This window comes from Poecilia reticulata, chromosome 21, assembly GCF_904066995.2.
Source record: "Poecilia reticulata chromosome 21, P_reticulata-male-v2, whole genome shotgun sequence".
NCBI lineage: Eukaryota > Metazoa > Chordata > Actinopteri > Cyprinodontiformes > Poeciliidae > Poecilia > Poecilia reticulata.
This window is the reverse complement of record NC_088850.1, coordinates 1,530,593-1,551,180: the sequence shown is the minus strand read 5'-3', so window position 1 is coordinate 1,551,180 and position 20,588 is coordinate 1,530,593. Positions and strand designations below refer to the sequence as shown.

General features: G+C 45.2%; 1 protein-coding gene across 4 annotated transcripts; it reads right to left on the bottom strand.

The window, feature by feature from the left end:
- Positions 1 to 1,379: 1,379 nt before the first annotated feature.
- Positions 1,380 to 20,199, bottom strand: kidins220b (kinase D-interacting substrate 220b). 4 transcript variants are annotated; one of them, XM_008397107.3, is made up of 30 exons: positions 20,023 to 20,199; positions 18,507 to 18,662; positions 17,757 to 17,855; positions 17,535 to 17,633; positions 17,355 to 17,453; positions 17,185 to 17,283; positions 17,005 to 17,103; positions 16,027 to 16,224; positions 15,849 to 15,947; positions 15,441 to 15,539; positions 15,266 to 15,364; positions 14,820 to 14,997; positions 14,575 to 14,739; positions 13,613 to 13,792; positions 13,377 to 13,542; positions 12,552 to 12,703; positions 11,961 to 12,250; positions 10,895 to 11,035; positions 10,548 to 10,788; positions 9,862 to 9,953; positions 9,634 to 9,778; positions 8,321 to 8,483; positions 8,063 to 8,241; positions 7,134 to 7,369; positions 6,820 to 6,942; positions 6,402 to 6,431; positions 4,842 to 4,979; positions 4,663 to 4,761; positions 4,353 to 4,583; positions 1,380 to 4,279 (listed from the first exon to the last, which is right to left on the bottom strand). In XM_008397107.3, exons 2-30 carry the CDS (start codon positions 18,636 to 18,638, stop codon positions 3,125 to 3,127), a joined length of 5,226 nt encoding a protein of 1,741 aa, XP_008395329.2. In that variant the 5' UTR covers positions 18,639 to 18,662; positions 20,023 to 20,199; the 3' UTR covers positions 1,380 to 3,124. The 4 variants fall into 4 exon arrangements, with proteins under 4 accessions (XP_008395329.2, XP_008395330.2, XP_008395331.2 ...); XM_008397108.3 differs by lacking the exon at positions 6,402 to 6,431; XM_008397109.3 differs by lacking the exon at positions 6,820 to 6,942.
- Positions 20,200 to 20,588: the final 389 nt, after the last annotated feature.

Below are 20,588 nucleotides of genomic sequence, written 5' to 3'. Positions count from 1 at the left end.
TCAGAAATAAAATTATTTTTTAAAAGCTGCTATTTGTCTTCATCGGGTTATTTTGGTTTCTTTGAGGAGCAAAAACTAAATAAATCTCAAAGGGGACAAAAAGTTTTTCCCACCTCCGTCTGGATTCTGTTTGGGGAAATTCCTCCCGGGTTGCAGGTTCGAGTCCAGGTCAGCTGCGCTCTTATCTGCTTCCTCCCGCAGATCTTTGCATATTTTCGCTGTACCTTCAGCTCTTATCAGCGCAGGTCGCCGTGTGACGTCACCTCTACCTGGAGCGGCACCAACCAGCACCGGGTTCGGTTTATCTGAACTCTGATCCATTTCCAGACGTTTATCCGACATTTTGCTCATTAAAGCATCGACCCAGAACTTTCTTTACGGTTCAATCTGCTTCTTATACTTCATGTCTGAAACTCAAACTACCTCTAAAGAGCATAAAGGAACATTATTTTGTTTAGAAATAACCAAAAAATATTAAAAGTAAAAATAAAAAAGTTAAATTTTTCTTTCTGATTTTGATTATCTACTGTTTTTGAGAGCTAGTCAGTCTATGGCGCCACCTGCTGGACACTAACAGTTACTTTGAGACGATTATAGATCAAAGTCTGATCATTTGCCGATATCTTTATTTATTTAACATTTAAAAACACACGAATTAAATTCAGATCAGATTTAAGCACAATTAATACATCAAAATATCGCTAAAAATGTAAATAAACTAATCAAATAAGCTTTTTTTCTTTTTCATGTTTATATTTTTAACACAATAATAAACAAGATTGAATCAATTTAATATTTTAAAATCACAAATTTTTTTTCAGTAAACGATTAACATAAAAATGACACAACATAAATACATAAGTAAATTGTCATAATTATTAATTAAACTAATAATTTTAAAGAGATTAATTTAATTTTCAACTCAACAATAAATATATTGGATAAAATATTAAAAAGGGAGTTTCACACACAAAGTAAACCTTAACTAAATGAAAACGTTCCACCGCAGCTCTGTTTGCACGACATTTGTTTCCGCACATTTTTATAAATCGCTGCAGCAGCTTGTCTGGGTTTTCCTGCAGCTCCGCAGCTCCTCTAAGGTCCAACGGCTCAAACACGCAAAGCATGACGGGAGGAGAGGAGAGGAGAGTCTGCAGGAGAAAAACAGGTTTTATCTGCTCCAAACATAAAAACTGCAGTTTTCAGGATGGATGTAGAAAAATCAGCCGTCTGATTAACTGTTTTCATGAGGTTTGAGATTATTTATTAGCTTAAGTTCTCCGTTACGACACACAACCTCAAAACTACAGACGTCACATTTTCCATGGAGTTTGACCTTTCTTTGTGTAAAATTAAAAAAAACAACCGGAAGCAGCATAAACGTTCAACATCCAGGTTTTATTGAGAGTTTTTAGTGGTCACATACAACATCAACACTTAACAGATTTAAATAACAGCCTGTTTATTCATCAGTCTGACTTTTATTCTGAATGGACAGCTTAAACAGGAAGTTTGATAGGAATACTTTAAATTAGTTCATAATTTTAAGACTCTTTTCTAGAAAGTTAGATTTTTAGAAGAATCTAAAAATGTTTCTTTTCACCACTGATTCAAACATGATGAAATCTGCATTATTCCTGCTTGGCTCAAAACGAGCCTTTTTTTTCTTAACGTTTAAGGTTTTTCAGAATAAAAGCAGCTCTGAATGGAACAGCTTCACCAACACATCCACAAGTTTAATATCGAGTCCATTTATTCTAGCAGGAAATAGCGACACCTGGTCTCAGGTAGCAGCTAAGCAACATCAACACTGACCGGCCAAATTCAGAGCAAGCAGCAAAACTTTCAGCACGAAACTATTTCAGTGAAACACAAACATGCTAAGCTAACATGATCTACGTCACATTAACGGTTCTTAGTCTAAAGTCGGAGTTTCCAACGTCAGTCCTAAAGGGACGGCAACATGTAACAAACTAGTAAAATATGATGCGACACATACAAAGGGGTGACCACTGATTTTATTGGTCGTTTAACGTAATTAAAAGGGGGTGAAAGTAGTGGAATGTAGTACTGAGTTCCACCACAAGGTGGCTGTGGTTTCCTTCAGACCGTTTGGTGCTTTACCGAGCCTCATCGATAAAAGTGCATAAATAGTAAAGTCTCCGTCTTATACACGATGATGATGACAATAAAGTGTTTATCATACAACACTTGTTACTGCATTAACTAAGAGTGAAATAACCATTTTACAGTGTTAGGGTTTTGTCGCTAGCATGCTAGTTGCCCTGCTAGCTTAGCACCTAACTGCTAACCCGTTAGCGGCGATATCAGCTTGATACATGATGCTACACAGGCATAAAATGATGCATTCAATTGCATTATTAGCCTACCATGTTGGTTATCAAACTTATGTTCAAAATAAAAAGTGATATAAAGAATTTGCATTGAGTGCACGGTAATATGACATGTTTTATGTCGTACTCAGCCTAGTTCCAAGCTGACTGCTGTATGCTGCCGCGTGAAACCACGGCTGAAGTGGAGCTGCAGCTCCCAAATGTAAACTAAAGTGAGGGCACACTTCCGCTAATGCCTCAACGGAGGAGCAAATGTTTAGCTAAGCGCTTTAGCATTTTTGCTGACTTTGAGAATACCTAGCCTTTCCATAAAGTAATTTTCCCCATAAATCCTAAAGCGCTGATTTACTTGGCTATTTTGTAGTTCCAGTTGAATAAAGTTTTACATCTGCATAAGGGCAAACTGTACAGGTAGGTGTATAATATGCTGGAGCATGTGTTATTGACAACATGGCTGAGGCTTGTGCTTTAGCATTAGCTTTCATTAAATACTGTGCTGGCATAGCTCTTTAGTACTTGCTGAACTAATACTTATGATTAGTGATTTAGGGTTAGCGCAAATAACTTTTTACTTAATGGTGCCCTGGCGTTGAAGACCCCTGTCCTGGTTCAACCTGGAGCTAAAGAGACATCTAAAACACGGAGCACACCGTCGCTTGAGGACAGGAGTTGGTTCCTACAGACGAGAACATCACAACAACAACATGCAGCAGATTCTTTACGACACTACAAAGCATGCAACTACAGAAGATGGCTCTCCTCCGTCTTCATCACAGGATGCTCTCGCGCTCCTCGCCGAAGGTGACGGTGTCAGAGGACACGGTGCAGATCTCTGGAGGGTCTCCGGGTTTCAGGCCTCTCTTCAGGTGGACCACTCGGACGTTCTCGTTGTTGGGGCCGGGCCTGGTGGAGGTGGAGGTCGGTGGGATGATGACGTCCCCGGTGGAGGTCTGGTTGGAGGAGGTGGAGCCCTCAGTGGGCGGGCGTGGGCGGCCTCCCTGCTGGGCGTTGGTGTTGTTGTTCAAGGTGACGTTGCTGGGCGTGCGGTTGAGGTTGTAGCTCTTGGAGGAGGTCCAGCTCTCCTCGGGGCTGCTGGCCAGCAGGCTGCACTGGTCTTCGGAGCAGATGGACATCCGGGTCACGGCCGGGTCCTGGAGGCCGCTCAGGCTGCTGGGAATGCCGCGCTTCCTGGCAGCGCTCTCCTCGTCCAGCTCGATCAAGTTGGCCCTCTCCAGCTGCGACAGGTCGGCCTCCTCGTCCTGAAGCGAGTGGTTGGGCGAGCTTTCGTTGGAGCGCACGCCAGAGTCAGACGAATCCTTCTTATCCAACATGGCGTCTGAAAGGTAATCCTTCCCCTTCAGCGCCAGTGACCCGCCGGGCAGCTTGGCATCGACCGGCTTCTTGCCTTCTTTCGGCAGGAGGGGGTTGTCGGACTCTTCGGACTCCTCGTCGTCACTGGTCAGCTTCTGGTAGCGCAGACTGCCACTACTGGCCTTCACCTTGAGGTCGCCGGCGCCCTGGAACAGCCCGCCTCTCTCGGCCGACAGCTTGCGGGTCAGCAGCGACTTTGAGGATCCGCTCTTCTCGTCCTCTTCGGTGATCGGATCCAGAGCGTCGCCACTAGAGGCGAAGTCGGTGTTGTCGGCCGGCAGTTTGGCGCTGCTTCTCTTGTTGAAGGACTTTCGTCCATCTTGCTCGGTGCTGTCCTTGCTCTTGTCCCCGGCTGATGATGTCATGAACTGCCCCGGCTGCGGTTGGACGGGCTTCTCCCCGACTCCGCTCATCTCCAGCGTCGCCATCTGGGCGATGTACTCCTGGTAGGCGTTGCGATACTCGGCCTGCTGCTTGTCGGTGAGCTTGCCGATGTCGTTGGAGGACTCCTGCGAGTTCAGGCTGGTCATGCTGGCCGTTCGGTGAGCGCCACCCTGTGGACGGTTGGTGGAACAACAGTCAGCAGCTGACATCACCGTCCCGTTGGGTGGTGCTGAGGGGACTCACCATCCAGGGCATGTTTCCGGGTCGCGGCGCCTCGTCCAGGCCCACGCCGCTCAGCTCCTCGAAGCTCAGGTTGAAGCTGTACATCGGTGACGCGTCGGCGTTGGCGGCTCCGGCGAGAGGCGGCGCCATGACCCGCCTCCCGACCTCCGTGGGGACACCGACTACGCTGCCTTGCTCGCTGGCGGTTTCCTCATGCAGCACCTGACTCTCGATATGACGCATCTCCAGGATCTGCAGCAGAACGAAGGACAGCCATTAAACCCGGACCTGCTCCGAGTTCTGAAGCGCCACCGGATGGACCGACACCAACCGTGGCTCTGAAGAGCTGCCAGTCTCCAAAGTTCATGTTCATCTCCTTCTTCAGCTCGTCAATGTTGCACTGGGACAGAACTCTGCCGTTCACGTTGGCCTGCAGACAGAACATCAACACAACGCCGTTAGCCTCGGCCCGGTGGCGCCGCCGCAGTCAGAGCGGGTCGGGATGCGGACCTTCTTGATGGTGGCGGTGTACTGGGCCACCATGCTCTGGTCGATGCCCTCGGTCTGCCGCACGCGCTCACAGACTCCGTCCGTCGTCATGGAGCTGAGGAGGACGGCGGGAACACCCGACACGACCGAAGCCGAGCCCTGGGGGGCGAACAGAACCAGCCGTTACAAACCGGACCGACAGGACTTCATGTGATCTGACTATTTAATATTACTGTCGTCACGGAAACACGGGTCAGTAATTAGCTGCCAGGATGACGGATTCCAGCTAAAATCTGGGAAAACGGGGGAAACTGAGAGGCTCCAAGCAAACAGTTGAATCAGGATCATGCAAACAGATCTGGTTACCATGGCGATCATCACTCATACTTTAACTAGGTGGTGACACAGCAGAACCTAACGACCTAAATGTTATGATGATGATTATTAAATGTAATCATCATAATGATAAACAGTAATATACTTAAAAATAATAATAATATGGATATAAAGTTAAAATAAAGTAGAATATTTAACATTGAGTCATTGCATTATTAATATATTATAAATTAGACAATAATAATGTATATTAATATTATTGTTATTCATCTGTTGATATATTACATAATAATAAAAAACTATATATTACACATTAGAATTTATTAGTTATTTTAAGAATGTTAATAATGATAATGTAATAATAACGGACTATTAAATACAATTTCCTTTTCTTTGATAAACAAGAATAACATTTAAATATTTAGTCATAGTAATAATAATAATAATATTGTTGGTTCGGTAATATTTTACTATATTAATAAAAGTAAATTATATTTATTAATATACTTATTTAGTTGTCATATTTATGAAATATTTTAAGAACATTAAAAATAAAGACAAATACAAATTTCTCTCTTTTAATGAAGCTACAGCTGGTGAGTGAAGTTAAACTAAATCAAGACTAAATAAAAAAATTTAATATTTATCCAGAATTATTATTATTATTATTATAAGAAGACAATAAAAACTTTTAAATTCATTTAACTTTTAAATTCTGTATATTTACTTTAATTAGATTTAAGTGAATTTATTACTAATATTGATAATAATAATCCTGAGAAGAAGATGAAGGAAAAAAACGTTTTTTATTTTATTTATAGGACATTTAAGCTGAACCTAAACTGTTGGTTTCACTTTTTATCTTAAAAATAAACATTTGATGTTTTAATCTGAATCTGTTGACCTTTAACCTGAAATCCCTCAGTCAGGGTCAAAGTGCAGGGTGGGGGGTGAACCGGACGTTTCCCCAACAGGTGAGACAGTTTCCAGGTGAGGACATGAAAGTGCAAGTGAAGCGACAGGCTGTCAAGGCAAGGTGCATGCTGGGAAACCGACTCTTTATGTCCACAGAATCCAGTTAGTCTGTGGCGGTTTCAGTTCAGAAATGATCAAATTAAAGAAACATGAGCAGATGCTAATGGCTAGCTAGCCGGTCGCTAATCGTCTCGTATCTTAAAATGCAGAGGACTTCTGTGGACATATGAGGGACGGGGTGGGAGACGTCCAACACGGAGGGTTCAGTACCTGCTTCCTTTTAAAAGATGAACTCTTAGACTGCAGACAGACAGACAGACAGGCGAGGGATGGACACATCAGGAAATGAATCTGATAACAAACATCAGCAGCTCTGACAGAAACCGACCCACAGGAGAGGAAACGGAGGAGAAACAGAAGAAGAAGAAGAAACTAAAACCCCAGAGGCCAACCTGGAGATAACAGAATCAATTTAAATCATTATGAATCATTTGAAATGTTTGTTTGGGATCAGCCGCTTCAATGATGCTGCCACCACCGTGCTTAGCAATGGTGCGCTGACCACTGGATATTTTCATCTGAACTGCAGCTAATTTCACCTGACTGTCCTCTTGTGACGTCAGAACACCTGGACAGGTGAGTTTGGTGAGTCAACCCTGATTTCCACTGATTCTTCTGGATGACTTACGGCTGCAGCGGCGCCGGCGTCCCGGCTGAAGGAGACTTTGGGCGGCGGCCGCAGGTGAAGATGTGGAGGGAAGGGAGCCACGAACGGGCGTGGCAGCTGGTAGAGGTGGTGGGAGAAATATGGCTGAACGGGGGTGAAAACCAAAATACGGGTCATGGATGGAGGCGTTCAACAGAAAACAAACTGAATCTCTCAGAGATTCACTGCAAAACATGGAAATTAAATCAAAACGATGAAAAGAAATGAATGAAACTAAAGAAGGAGGTCATGTGACATGATGACATCACAGGCAGGTGGGCGGGGCCCGGACTCACCCTGTTGTAGAAAGGGTGCTGCGTGCCGACCATGCCGCTGTAGTAGCTGCTGTGCGGCTGCGGGGAGATGACGCCCCCTGCTGGCGGGTTGAAGGGCCCGCTGAAGGAGGCGGAGGGCGAACAGGTGGACGACACCTGGCTGTAGACGGAGGTGGGGCGGGGCTGGGCCTCCTGCAGCGGCATGGCGGGGTACGTGACCCCGCCCAGGTTCATCTGCTCCCGCGCCGCACGCACATCTGGAACGAGACGGGAAACATCTGGGCTGAAACATCAAACAGAACCGAATCCAAACAGAGTCCAAGAAAAGACGAACAAAATGAGGAGAAAACATCTGGATAAAAATCAAACTGGAGCGTCTGGATCAAACTGGAACATCTGGATCAAACTGGAACATCTGGATCAAACTGGAACATCTGGATCAAACTGGAACATCTGGATAAAAATCAAACTGGAACATCTGGATCAAACTGGAACATCTGGATAAAAATCAAACTGGAACATCTGGATCAAACTGGAACATCTGGATCAAACTGGAACATCTGGATCAAACTGGAACATCTGGATCAAACTGGAACATCTGGATCAAACTGGAACATCTGGATCAAACTGGAACATCTGGATCAAACTGGAACATCTGGATCAAACTGGAACATCTGGATAAAAATCAAACTGGAACATCTGGATCAAACTGGAACATCTGGATCAAACTGGAACATCTGGATCAAACTGGAACATCTGGATCAAACTGGAACATCTGGATAAAAATCAAACTGGAACATCTGGATCAAACTGGAACATCTGGATCAAACTGGAACATCTGGATCAAACTGGAACATCTGGATCAAACTGGAACATCTGGATCAAACTGGAACATCTGGATAAAAACCAAACTGGAGCGTCTGGCCCAGGCCTGGTTCTGGAGCTCTGACCTGCGATGATCTCCCTCAGCTTGGGGTCCAGGTTGACGGTGCAGGGCAGGAAGGTGCGGACGTCCCTGGCGGTCAGGACCGGTGTCCGTGACGACAGGAAGACCTCGAAGCTGCGGACGTCGCCGTCGATCTCCAGCAGCGGCTCCACGTCCTTGGTGGTGGGGATGTTCTTGGACACCCTGCGGAGCGGAGGACAGCAGCGGTTCAGACGGCGGGTCGGGCCGGCGGCAGCGGCGGGACGTGACCGTGCCCTCTGACCTTTCATAGATGCTCTTGAGCGCGGCCTGGTCGGGGACGCCGTCGGTCTCCTCCAGGTACAGGATGAGCCAGGACGTCCTGTAGGGCCACTGCTCCGTCAGGTTGATCCAGGACGCCAGCCGGTCCCAGTTGAAGCTGATCTGATTGGCTCTCAGGAGGCGACCTGCACAGGAAGGGGCGGAGTCAGACGTGACATGATGACCCTATGATAACCTGAGGTCATAATATTACGCCTGGAGAATATGGCTGAAAACCAATCATAATATCAGCATTTTATATCTGTCGATATTAATAAGTATTGATTAGCTTTAATTTTAAAATATCTGAAATCGAGCCAAACTGGTGACGTGTCATTTCCTGTTTTATCCACCGTTCTCACTCAACCCGTTATTTATGAGGCAAAACCTGAAACTGCTGCTGTGCAACTTACTCAACTGGCTGTTGCTAGGCAACAACAGAGTGAGCGAGTTAGTTGTTGCTAGGTAACCAAAGAGTGAGCGAGTTAGTTGTTGCTAGGTAACCAAAGAGTGAGCGAGTTAGTTGTTGCTAGGTAACCAAAGAGTGAGCGAGTTAGTTGTTGCTAGGTAACCAAAGAGTGAGCGAGTTAGTTGTTGCTAGGTAACCAAAGAGTGAGCGAGTTAGTTGTTGCTAGGCAACAACAGAGTGAGCGAGTTAGTTGTTTCCACAAACAGAGCTTAGCGGCCGCGAGAGGCTCCTCTGCCTACATCTCCCAGAATGCTCTATCAGAGTTCAGTTAAATTATTGAACTTTCTATCTATTATCTATTGATACTGATCATATGTTATTGATTTGCTGCCCAGCCCCAGTTTTGCTGTATTATGATTGCAGCTCTAAATACCATTATTTTGAATTTCTTTAGCATGTATTGAATGTTTTGTAAGTGATTTGCTTCTTAAATGTTTGTTAATTTGTGAGCTGATCTTCACTCTTTGACCTTTGACCTGTGGCTGTCAGACCCACCAGTGTTCTAAAAGGACATTCGTAAATATAACTGGAATTTCAAATTAGCCCTTAACTTTAATCTCTGTAGTTATAATCAGTTTTAATCACAAATATAAATGGTTGTTTACAAAGTACTTATTTGGCACTCGGTATTTTTATCTTTCACTTAAAATCAGTTAAATTCACAAATCCAACGACTCCTAAACACTCTGCAGACAAGATGTTATTAGTTTCACTAATGCTAAATGCTAACGGCAGCATAAGCTTTAGTTTAAATCTAGCTAACCGCTAACAGGCCCATGCCTGGTGTCCAGGTGTGAGCGGCCGCCCAGGAGGAGGGCGGGGCTTACCTGTGACCGAGACGATGTTGAGCAGCCGCCTCATGGTCTGAGGGCTGATGTCGCTGAACCAGTCCTCTGTCACCATCAGCTTCGTCAGGTCGAACGACATCTGGCGCGTCACCGAGCGCTGCACCTGGCGCCGCCGGTACGTGTCCTGAAGCGACGCAACACAAGTCACATGACCTCAAGCAGCTGGAGGACCAGTCAAAGTCCCAGTTGCCTCCCAGTCTGACTCACCCGGCGATTCAGCGTCGTCTTGCTGCCGAACTTTGTTAGCTCTCCCAAACTGTGCTGAGACAACTTCCTGTCCAGCTCCTCGTGCCAACCCACTGAAAACACACACACACACACACACACACACACACACACACACACACACACACGCAATTAACCTTTTCCTAATTCAAATCTAAGATGTTTTAAGACCTTTATGCATATCTAAGATCTAAATAACCACAAAAATGTGCAAACTTTGTCCAGCCAACTAGAGATAAATCTGCACTTCATCATGATCGACGCAAAAAACTAGCTTACCAGGAAGCTAGCAAGCTAGTAAAAGCATAATAGCAGGTAATTAGCAGTAGCTTCCACCGTCTCCTGTCACTCAAACTCTCAAACTTAAAAGTTTGAGAGAAATTCTAATTTTGTCTCTTAATAATTTGAGGCTTTTGCCAAAAGTCCCACAATAAAAAGAATACATAGAATATATTAGATTAAATGGACCTGCCATGACAACATTCGATGCCAAATTAAATTTTTTAGTAAATGTCAGTATAACATATTAATTTAAGATTTTTTTTTTACAGGCCAACTTATATTTTTATTTTTAAAAGGAATTTAAGACATTTTAAGGCCTTAATTTTACATACATGAAATTAAGAAATGTTAAAAATGCTTGCTTCCTTTCTCGCTGTCATGGTTACCTTCAGAGTTGGCGGCGTCCCCGTTGGCGGGCGCGGCGGCGGCGCACATCTTCCTGGCGCTGGACAGCCCCCTGCTGTTGAGGAAGACGGGCAGGTGGACGATGTTCCTCATGTAGTCGTGTCCGTTGATGTTGGAGTCTCTCAGGACGCTGTTCAGGTTCTGGTTGATGGCTTTGATGATGATGTGAGGGTCGCTGGCGAAGATGGAGATGAACGGACCTTTGGAGAACAAAACCCGGACCTGCAGGGGAAGAGAGCCGTGCTTCTCAGTGGTGTGTAAATTTACCTAGGAGTTCCTCAGGGCTGCGTATTCAGGTCCACGTAGTTCACGCAGCATATCTTCTCACCGTGTCGAGCATCTGCAGGACTTTATCCTGCTCACAGGAGTCCAGACCGTCGATGACGACCACCAGCCGGGTCTGGTGCTGCGTGAAGCTGTCGATGGTCTTCGCCATCCTCGCCATCAGCTCCACCTCGTTCTTCAACACCTGTGGGAGAAAACCGGCGAAGCGTTAGGACATCCTGCAGACATGCTGGAGCTGCTGCTAGTAAATGCCTGTGAAAATAAGAATGAAATAAATTAACTGAAAAATTAATTCATTAAAAAAACGAAAATGTAAAAAATATATATATATATATATAAAAAATTTTGTTATTGTCAGCAAATAAAAAAACACCTAAAATATATAATAAAAACAACAAAAAAGAAGTTGCTGTCAGAAAAATAAGATAAAAACATTAAAATAAAAAATAATGAAGTACTGATATAAAATAAATACAAATTAAACACAAAAATAAATACATAAAAAAGGAGCTCCTGTCAGGAAAAAGAAAATGATAAAAAAACAAAAGTAATAAAAATGAAAAGGTAAAAAATCAATAGCAATAATAATGATAAAATAAGGCTGCACAGTGGCACAGTTGGTAGAGCTGCTGCCTTGCAGCAAGAAGGTTCTGGGTTCGATTCCCGGCCCCGGTCTTTCTGCATGGAGTCTCCATGTTCTCCCTGTGCATGGTGGGTTTTCTCCAGGTACTCCGGTTTCCTCACACAGTCCAAAAACTGTCAGGTTAATTGTCCTCTCCAAATTGCCCCTAGGTGTGAGTGTGTGTGTGCATGGTTGTGTGTCTCTGTGTTGCCCTGCGACAGACTGGTGACCTGTCCAGGTGACCCCGCCTCTCGCCCGAAACATTAGCTGGAGAGGAACCAGCACCTCCTGACCCCACTGAGGGACAAGGGTGTAAAGAAGATGGATGAATGGATGATAAAATAAAATTATTGCATAAATGAGCAAAATAAAAAAAAGCGAAAAAGCTCAAATTAAATAGTAATAAAAATATGTAAACGAAGATCCTGTCAGGAAATAAAACGTAATAAAAAGTTCTCTGCAGGCTTCAAGCTGGACCCCGTCTGACCTTCATGAAGCCTTCGCTCTTCAGCTTGTGCATCCTGTTGGCGGCGCCGTGGAGCCTCTTCCTCTGCGAGTTCAGCACCGAGTCGGTGACCTGCCACCACGTCTTGCAGTTGAGCAGCAGGGCGAGGCCGACCACGCTGCCGATGGCGATCAGCACGGCGTTCACCGTCTGGTTCTCGCCGTCCACCCTGAAGACGGCCAGCAGGGCCATGCCGGTGATCAGGCAGCCCAGGACGAAGACGAAGAGGATGAAGGACGGCACGCAGCACGTCTTCTTCCACTTCTTTTTACCTGCAGGAGAGCAGAGAGGAAGAAACTGATCAAAGCTCCTTGAAAAGGATTTGAAGCATCTTTACTGCCCCCTGCTGGCTGGTTGGAATACTGACAGAACATAACAGCAATAAAATATTTAATTCATTTAAAAAACATTTTAAGTTAATTTTTCAATTCTAGCTTCATCTTTGTTTGTCTTTTAATGTACTTAAAGTTTATTGTCTTAATTAGTTTGAACAGAATACAATAGAATCAATAATGGAATCGGTATCGATAGATTCTTATCAGTTTCCATCCCTAATCGTCCAGAGCGTCTCACCTTGCGTCTCCTCCGTCTTGAACACCCTGAAGAGTCGTGTTGCTAGGAAACCAAACTCTCTCTCGCAGGCGTCCGACAGCGTTGCGATCATCTCCGCCATGGACGTCTCTCCTCCCACGCTGGACAGACGGTTGTAGTCCGTGAACAGGAACCTGCAGAGGAGGTCAGAGGTCAGAGTATCATCAGCGCTCGGCTCTCCTGTGTTTCCATGGCGATAAATACAACTGGGCTGATATTAATAACTAATATTATCTCCATCTTGTTGCTGTTTCTGGTCGTTTTTTCCCAAAGGTGTCAGAACAGTTGAGAGATATATATAATATCAGTAAATATCGGTTATCGGCCGATATTTACTGACATTAATATTTGATACTTATATCGGCTCAAATTTTCATATCAGTGCATTCCTGATTTTTTTGTGTCAAAACTCGTTTAAAACTCGTTTCTGTGGATGTTATTTGTATTTAATGTTTGTACCTGCAGCCAATTCTCTTCCACACTTTGTAGATTACATTTCTCTGCTCCTGGTTTTACATCAGGAGGCTTACAGATAAAAACTGTCTGACCGTGACATCTGCCACGCTCCTCCTGAGCGGTGAGCTAAAATCCTCATCCAGGTCCAGATAACTGATGGTTTTACACCTGCCTTTTTAAAAAGCTCTTCCTTTCTGCTCTTTGCCACGCTGCTTCCCGCTTGCTCTGTTTTGATGCCGGCCGGTTACGTCATCAACAAGCATCACTGCGGTTAGCTGGTAGGCTGCAGATCTCTGTCGTTTCTACCATATTTATGATGCGTTCCCAGCAGGCTGTAGCGCCGTGCGTTACCTGACAGGCAGGGCTCTGGTGCTCTGCTCCGGCAGGTCCGGCGGGTTGACGAACATCAGCCTCAGCAGCAGCTCCAGGTAGCCGATGTGGCGGGCCAGGCGCGTGCTCAGCAGCCACGCCCACGTCCAGTTGTCGCCCTCGCGCCGCCCGCCGAAGTACACCACCACTGTGGAGCAGACAGACGGCTCCAGCAGCAGTTCCTTACAGGAGGAAGAAGAGAATAAACTGTGACGCACCGAAGAAGAGGTAGAGCAGCGCCAGCAGGCTGAGGGAGACGGCCATGGCCAGCTTGAGGTCGACGGTGAAGCCGAGGACGACGGCGACGGAGCCGCAGAACAGCAGAGACAGGAAGACGACGAGCCAGGAGAACTGGAAGAGCGGCTCGATCTGCTGACCGGCAAACGTCTTCATCTCATCTGAGGAGCAGGAGGAGGAGAAATTCAAGAACTTTTCAAGCACTTTCAAGGTAACTTTTCAACGTCTTTCAGCTCCACACTTTGAAATAAAACAATATTTTCAATTCACTGTTTTACCACTTAATTTATTACTGTTATTAAAAATGTTTTATGGTAAAATTTTACATTCTAGAGCACGGAGAAAAAAGCTAAAATATAACAAAACGTTTTTAACACATCTCACTGTTCTGAGAAAGCTTCTAATCAAACGTTATAATTTATTAAACAAATTGTGCAGTTTGAATATCAAACACTTTCAAGGCTTTTATACAGAAATAAAAGTCTCACCAAACCAATAACACATTTCTAATTATAAGAATTGTAATTAATTGCTGTCTTGATAATTTAATGATGTAAAATAAAAAACAAAACCGACATGATTTTGAAATGTTATTTTCTCAGCTTAAGAGCATCAATAAATATCAGTAAATCTGAAACAAATGTGATTAACTGCAGTTACTGTTTGCAGTTTGGTGATATAAATCAGACATAAGTAAGAAACTTAAATGGTGACATGAAAGCTGCAGTTACAACCATTAATGTTAAATAAATGTAGTTATTTACCATCATTTTTATCATCACAGTACAACCACAGAATACTGTGATAAAATGAGGTATTGTGTGTGTGTGTGTGTGCGTGTGCGTGTGTGTGTGTGTGTGTGTGTGTGTGTGTGTGTGTGTGCGTGTGCGTGTGTGTGTGTGTGTGTGTGTGTGTGTGTGTGTGTGTGTGTGTGTGTGCTGACCCTCCAGTTTCTTGAGCAGGAAGCTCTTGCCGGAGCCCCACTGGGCGTACAGACCCACGCAGATGGGCGGCTGCATGGTGGGTTCGCTCAGGATGTCGGCCAGAGCCGAGCTGTACAGGTCGTAGCCCAGCATGTCGCCGTCCGTCTCCGTGGGCGACAGGTGACCTGTGGGGGGCGGAGCACATGAGAGGTCAGGTTACCGTTAGAAACGGGTCACATGATTGTCAGGGAGGAGGAAAACGTACGAGCGCCGAAGATCTGGGTGAGGATGCTCTTCTGGTGGCTGCAGTCGATGTTGTACGGCGTCTCCCCGGCCTTGTTGGGCCGATACAGCAGGCGGCCATCTTTGGGGTTGCGGAGCAGCAGCTCGGCGAGGCGGCGGCTCCGGCCGCGGATGGCAACGTGGAGCGGAGTGTCTCCTTTCTGGGAAAATGGACAGAACCAATGAAGTCATTGACGTGTCTGTACCTGCGTTTCCATGACAAATGAGTGCAAATCTCTGTCTGCTAGTGTAAAGACCACTTCCTGTCGTCTTCTTTGTGGTTTTCGGCAGTAGTAACATCTGGATGTTCTGCTGCCTCATGCCGTGTTTTCATTAAGCTAATTTATTTTGTAGTTTCAGTTTGAGTAATTCTGCTGTTAATGGAAACGCAGTTCGGGTTTGGAGGTTCTGGGACTCTGAGTCTCCCACCTTGTCCACCGCCGACACTTTGGCTCCTTTGTCCAGCAGCAGCTCCACGATGTCGATGTTCCTCATCTTAGTGGCTTTGATCAGCGGCGTTTCTCCGTCCTGACAGGAAAACACACACTCGTCATTGACGTGATCAGCCCGGTGTGTGATCCTCTCTGGGATCCAGTGGATTCACCTTGGTGCACGTCTCGGTGTCGGGGTTGCACTGCAGGATGTCCCGGACCATGGAGGCGTTTCCCTTCTCCACGGCCCAGTACAGAGCCGTCTTGTTCTCCTGGAGACGCAAAAGGTCCGACAAAAACATGAGGGAGGAAATCTGCTAGCAATCCGAACAGATCCAACAAATATCAGAGAAGCTGATCGCTGAGGTCCTTTTAGATTCTGAACATGGACACGATGCAAACTCTTCTACAAGAACCTGAATCTGTTTTTAAGGGTTTTGTGTTAAAGAGCGAAACACACAGGTCCAGGAGAAAGTTGTCAGTTACACAAAAACTAATAAAATACATTAAAGTTTCCAGGTGTTGCAGTGACAGTGATGCTCCGGTAGTTTATGACCTTTGACCTGCCGGTCGGATCTCACCTGTCCTCTGATGTCGATGTCGGCGTATTTGTGCAGCAGCGCTCTGACGATCTCCACATGGCCGCCCCGCACCGCCCCGATCAGAACCGTGTCCCCACTCTGCAAACACACACTGTGCCGTTAGCTTCCCAGTGGAGCGGAACCGGAACCAGTCGGGTCCTAACAGACGGCGCCTCACCCGGTCGGGGATGTTGACGTACGTCCCGGCGTCCAGCAGGTCCTGGACGATCTCGGTGTGGCCCTCCTTGGCAGCGATCATCAGCGCCGTGTTGCCGTCCTTGTCGGTCATGTTGACGTTGGGGTTCCTCTTCAGCAGCTCCTTCACCACCTCCGTGTAGCCGCCCTTCACCGCCACGATCAGCGCCGTCATGGAGTTCTGAGGAGACCAGAGTCTGGTGCTTCAGCAGCAGAAATATCTGCGCTAAATGAGACCAGGATGCACAATTTCTGAACCGTTTCTCCTAAAATATGACGCGTAAAAATAGACTAATCAATTATTAACTATTAATCAATTATCCTGATAGTTATTCTATTATTCTGACTGTTAAATTATTATTTTTATTATTAGTCTGTTATTTTTTGATCGATTATTCTTGTGATTAATCAATTATTCTGATGATTATTTGATTATTCTAATGATTAATTGGATAAAAAATATTGGCACATTCTGCAGATTTTTCATTTAACCACTTAAGCTTATAACCAATGTTAAAATATATAAAAATGTAAATAAACTAAAAGTTTAATTCACTTTTTAAACAACAAACTAAACATTTAATTGCCTAAAATGCATAAAGAGCATTTATTTAGTGAACACTGGATCATGCAGCTCAGGAAGCTTCTACTTGTTGCTGGACTGAACATCAACACAGAGTTGTGCTGATCTGATGATTATATTTTGGATCGACAGAAAAAGATGCTGAAGCTAAAACTCTTCAGGAGTTCTTGGCAGAACAAATTTACAAATAAATAAGATTTTTTTATCTTGAATACAAAACGCTTATTGATACAGTTTTGGCCCAGTTGCTGCTCTGAGTGTGTCGTTCTTTCAGGAAAAGTTCTTTCATTAAAGCATCTAAAAATTCAAACAGCCCAGTTTGGCAGAAATGTTTTAAATCTGTTTCGTCTCCTGTACGGTGGCTGGGTGCGGACATACCGCCCCCTCCTGGTCGACGTCGGCTCCTTTCTCCAGCAGGTGCATCACGCAGTCGTAGTGTCCCTTCCTGGAGGCCCAGATCAGGGAGGTGGTGCCGTACTGTCCACAGAGACACACAGGGCCGTTCAGAGACAACATGGCTGCCGGTCATGATTCATTCTGCCTCTGACTGAGCGTCACCTTGTCTGAACAGTTCACTTTAGCTCCGTGCTCCAGCAGCAGCTTGACGATGTCGGCGTGTCCCCGTCCCGCCGCCCAGATGATGGGATACACGCTGTACTGCTCAGACAGGAGGAAGACGAGAGCATGAGGGGGTGACGCTCTACATCAGCAACATGTGGGGGTCTCACCTGTCCCGTGGTGTTGGGATTGGCTCCCTGCTCCAGCAGCAGCTGGGTCACCTCCACCCGGCCTTTATAAGCCGCCCACATCAGCGCCGTCCAGCCGCCCTGAACCACACGACCTCATCTTAGACACACATCCACAGCACATCTGCTCCAACTACATTTCCCATGAGGCATTGCTCCCACCATGTCTCTGTGCTCGATGTAGGCGCTGCTCTCCAGCAGCTCCTTCACCACCTCCAGGTGACCCTCTTTGGCTGCAGAGATCAGAGCCGACCAGCAGTCCTGAAAACACGCAGGAAGGCCATGTTACCATGGAAACAGCAGATAATGACCCGCTGGTGTCCTAGCAACCACACAAGACAGAATAAAACCACAGAGGGGGTGAGGGGCGTTGGGTTTGCTCACCACGTCGTCCAGGTTGACGTTGGCTCCCCTCCTGATGAGCTCCTGGACGATCTCCAGGCTGCCCTGCTCCGCCGCCAGCATCAGCGGCGTCTGGCCGTTCTGCAAACACGCAAACAAATAAACACAAAACAAAAGACGTCAACAAACACAAACATGTAAGTAAAAACATGTCAACAAACCGAAACACAGAATAAACCAAAACATGTCAGCAAAACGGGCTGCACAGTGGAGCAGTTGGTAGAGCTGTTGCCTTGGAGCAAGAAAGTTCTGGGTTCGATTCCCGTGGAGTCTCCATGTTCTCCCTGCATGGTGGGTTTTCTCCAGGTACTCCGGTTTCCTCCCACAGTCCAAAAACATGACTGTCAGGTTAATTGGTCTCTCCAAATTGTCCCTAGGTGTGATGTGTGTGTGCATGGTTGTGTGTCCTGTGTGTCTCTGTGTTGCCCTGCGACAGACTGGCGACCTGTCCAGGTGACCCCGCCTCTCACCCAGTATGCCAGCTGGAGAGGCACCAGCACCTCCTGACCCCACTGAGGGACAAGGGTGTAAGAAAATGGATGTCAACAAAACAAAACATGCAAAATTTCTACATACATAAATGACTTTTTTGTTCAACAGATATGTTAAATAAATAAACCAGTACTTCAACAAATATTCTGATTAGTACATTTATATTGATTAATTCATTAGTCAATACATAAACAATTTGATCAAATAACCCGGTACGAAGCGGTGTGATGCGGTACGTACGTCACTGCGGCCGTCCACCTCCTTGAAGCGGTCCAGGTGAGCCTTCATGGCGGCCAGGTTCTCCTCCTCTACGTAGCTGAACAGGTTCTGGATGGCCAGAGTGGTCATCTTGATGGACGTGGTGGTGTCCATGTCTGCGGTTCCTCACTGCGCCCTCTGCAGGAAGACAGAGGAGTTTCAAACACCTCCAGAAGTTCACAGGTTTTCTGAATAAAAATAAAAGATGAGCGACTCCAGAGCTTCCTGCTGCGTCAGGAATGGTTTGAACCGCTGAGCTGCTGCTGCTGCAGCTGATATGACGGCCTGAGCCGACCCCAGATCACCCCGCTGCCTCCGCTCCCCGCCGATAAAACACTTCAATGGGGGCTGGATCTCATTTTCCATCACAGCCAGACGGTAAAATGTGGAGCTGTCGCCATGACAACAGCCTACACATCTCCCATACAAAGAGGGAGCCCAGTGAGTGAGTGAATGTTGATGCAAATGAGCAAACAGGGCGTTAGCTACGAGCTGAATCTGGGTGTGGATCCTTAATGTTCAGCCTGACGCCATAAAAATCCCCAAACGCTGCAGTCTGGAGACGGTTTCTCCATCCTAAAACCACAGAAACGGCTTCTGCTCATTTTTAACGTGTAATCAGAGAGTCGGGCCTTTAATAACAGCAGGATAATGAGCAGAATGCAGAACAAAAACGTGGTTTTCTTCTCTAACAGGGATTTAACAAACCGAGCAATTAGACTGAAGCTGACGAAACGATTCCTTCATGAAAACCGTTCTGAGATTTAGGATTTTTTACCTTTAAATCCAGTCGATAAACAACCCAGAAAAATTATTATTCACTCCATATTAACTCACTTTTTCTGTATAAATTCCAACGTTTCATTATTTCTTCCATAATTATGACAGGTATTTATGTCAACAATGCAGTTAAAAGAGTAAATCTAAATTTAACTTAAAGTGTTTTAATCATTGTAAGTTTAAAAACAATTAATTAAATCCTAATTTTTCTTCTCATTCATTTGATATTTTTTCCATTATTTAATCACATAACTAAATCTAATGTGTTGTTACTGCTTTTGTATGGAAATACAATCAATAATTACATGTTATCCTAATTTTTACACTACTGTTTTTATCGAATTATGATGCTCATACTAATAAAAATCATCAGATGCTTTTAATAAAAACAGTAAAATCACACAGCTGTATGACAACAGGCCACGCCCCCGGCCTTACATCGGCGTTATATGGCTGCTGTAACCTGAACAACCTTCACCCTGTCGGACACATTCACTGATTTACGGCCTGCGGCGCCGAACCGCACAGAAAATCACCTAAAAAAACAACTAAAAACGACACAATTCATAGCTAAAACCTCCGTTATAGCGGAAAATACCAGAACATCGGCGAGGATCTGATTCATTCCGACAGATTCCTCCGCGACAAGTGCGGATCAATAATTAATAGAACGGAAAAGGATGCTGACGGTGAGAAGAGCGGAGAGGAGGAGATTTACCTTTAGAAAAGAACAGCTTTCAGCCAGAATAGCCCGGTTCCGGTTCGGGGTTCGGGTTTTAGGTGCGTTTCTTCGGCCTGTTTTCGGATAACAGTCTGCGGTTATTCTCCATCCCCGACAACAGCAGCCATCTTGATTAGAATAACAACCGAAACAACAGCACGAGCCAATCACAACACGCCAATGCGTCATGCGCCAAAAACGAGGACATTATTTCCGCTTTATCCTGTCAAAATAAAAGCCCCAGTAACAGTTGTTTCCTGCATATATGCTGTTAATATCCGCCAACTTGATGATCCTGATTTAATTATTTATCAAAATGTCCACTTTCAACGTTAGTATTATACTAAAAACATGTTTTTGAAAAGCCTGCCAGGTTTATATTCAACTGCTGCATAAAAATTAAGATATACATGTTTATAAATATTTTAAATAACATGGTGTCAGAGTTTCCTTCTCAACTTTATCCAATTATTTCTGTAAACTCTGTTGTTTAAAACAGTTATAAATGTGTTCATAACATAAGGCCATAATGGATAAAAATAGATAATCATTGTCATAAATGT

Bases quoted from the DNA above. Each gene is read 5' to 3' on its own strand.
- kidins220b (XM_008397107.3), bottom strand. From the start codon at position 18,638: ATGGACACCACCACGTCCATCAAGATGACCACTCTGGCCATCCAGAAC. The intron at 13,543-13,612 runs GTGCGTCACAGT...TCTGCTCCACAG, and splicing joins GCTGCTCTACCTCTTCTTCG to TGGTGGTGTACTTCGGCGGG. The intron at 8,242-8,320 runs GTCAGAGGGCAC...TCCGCTCCGCAG, and splicing joins CTCAAGAGCATCTATGAAAG to GGTGTCCAAGAACATCCCCA.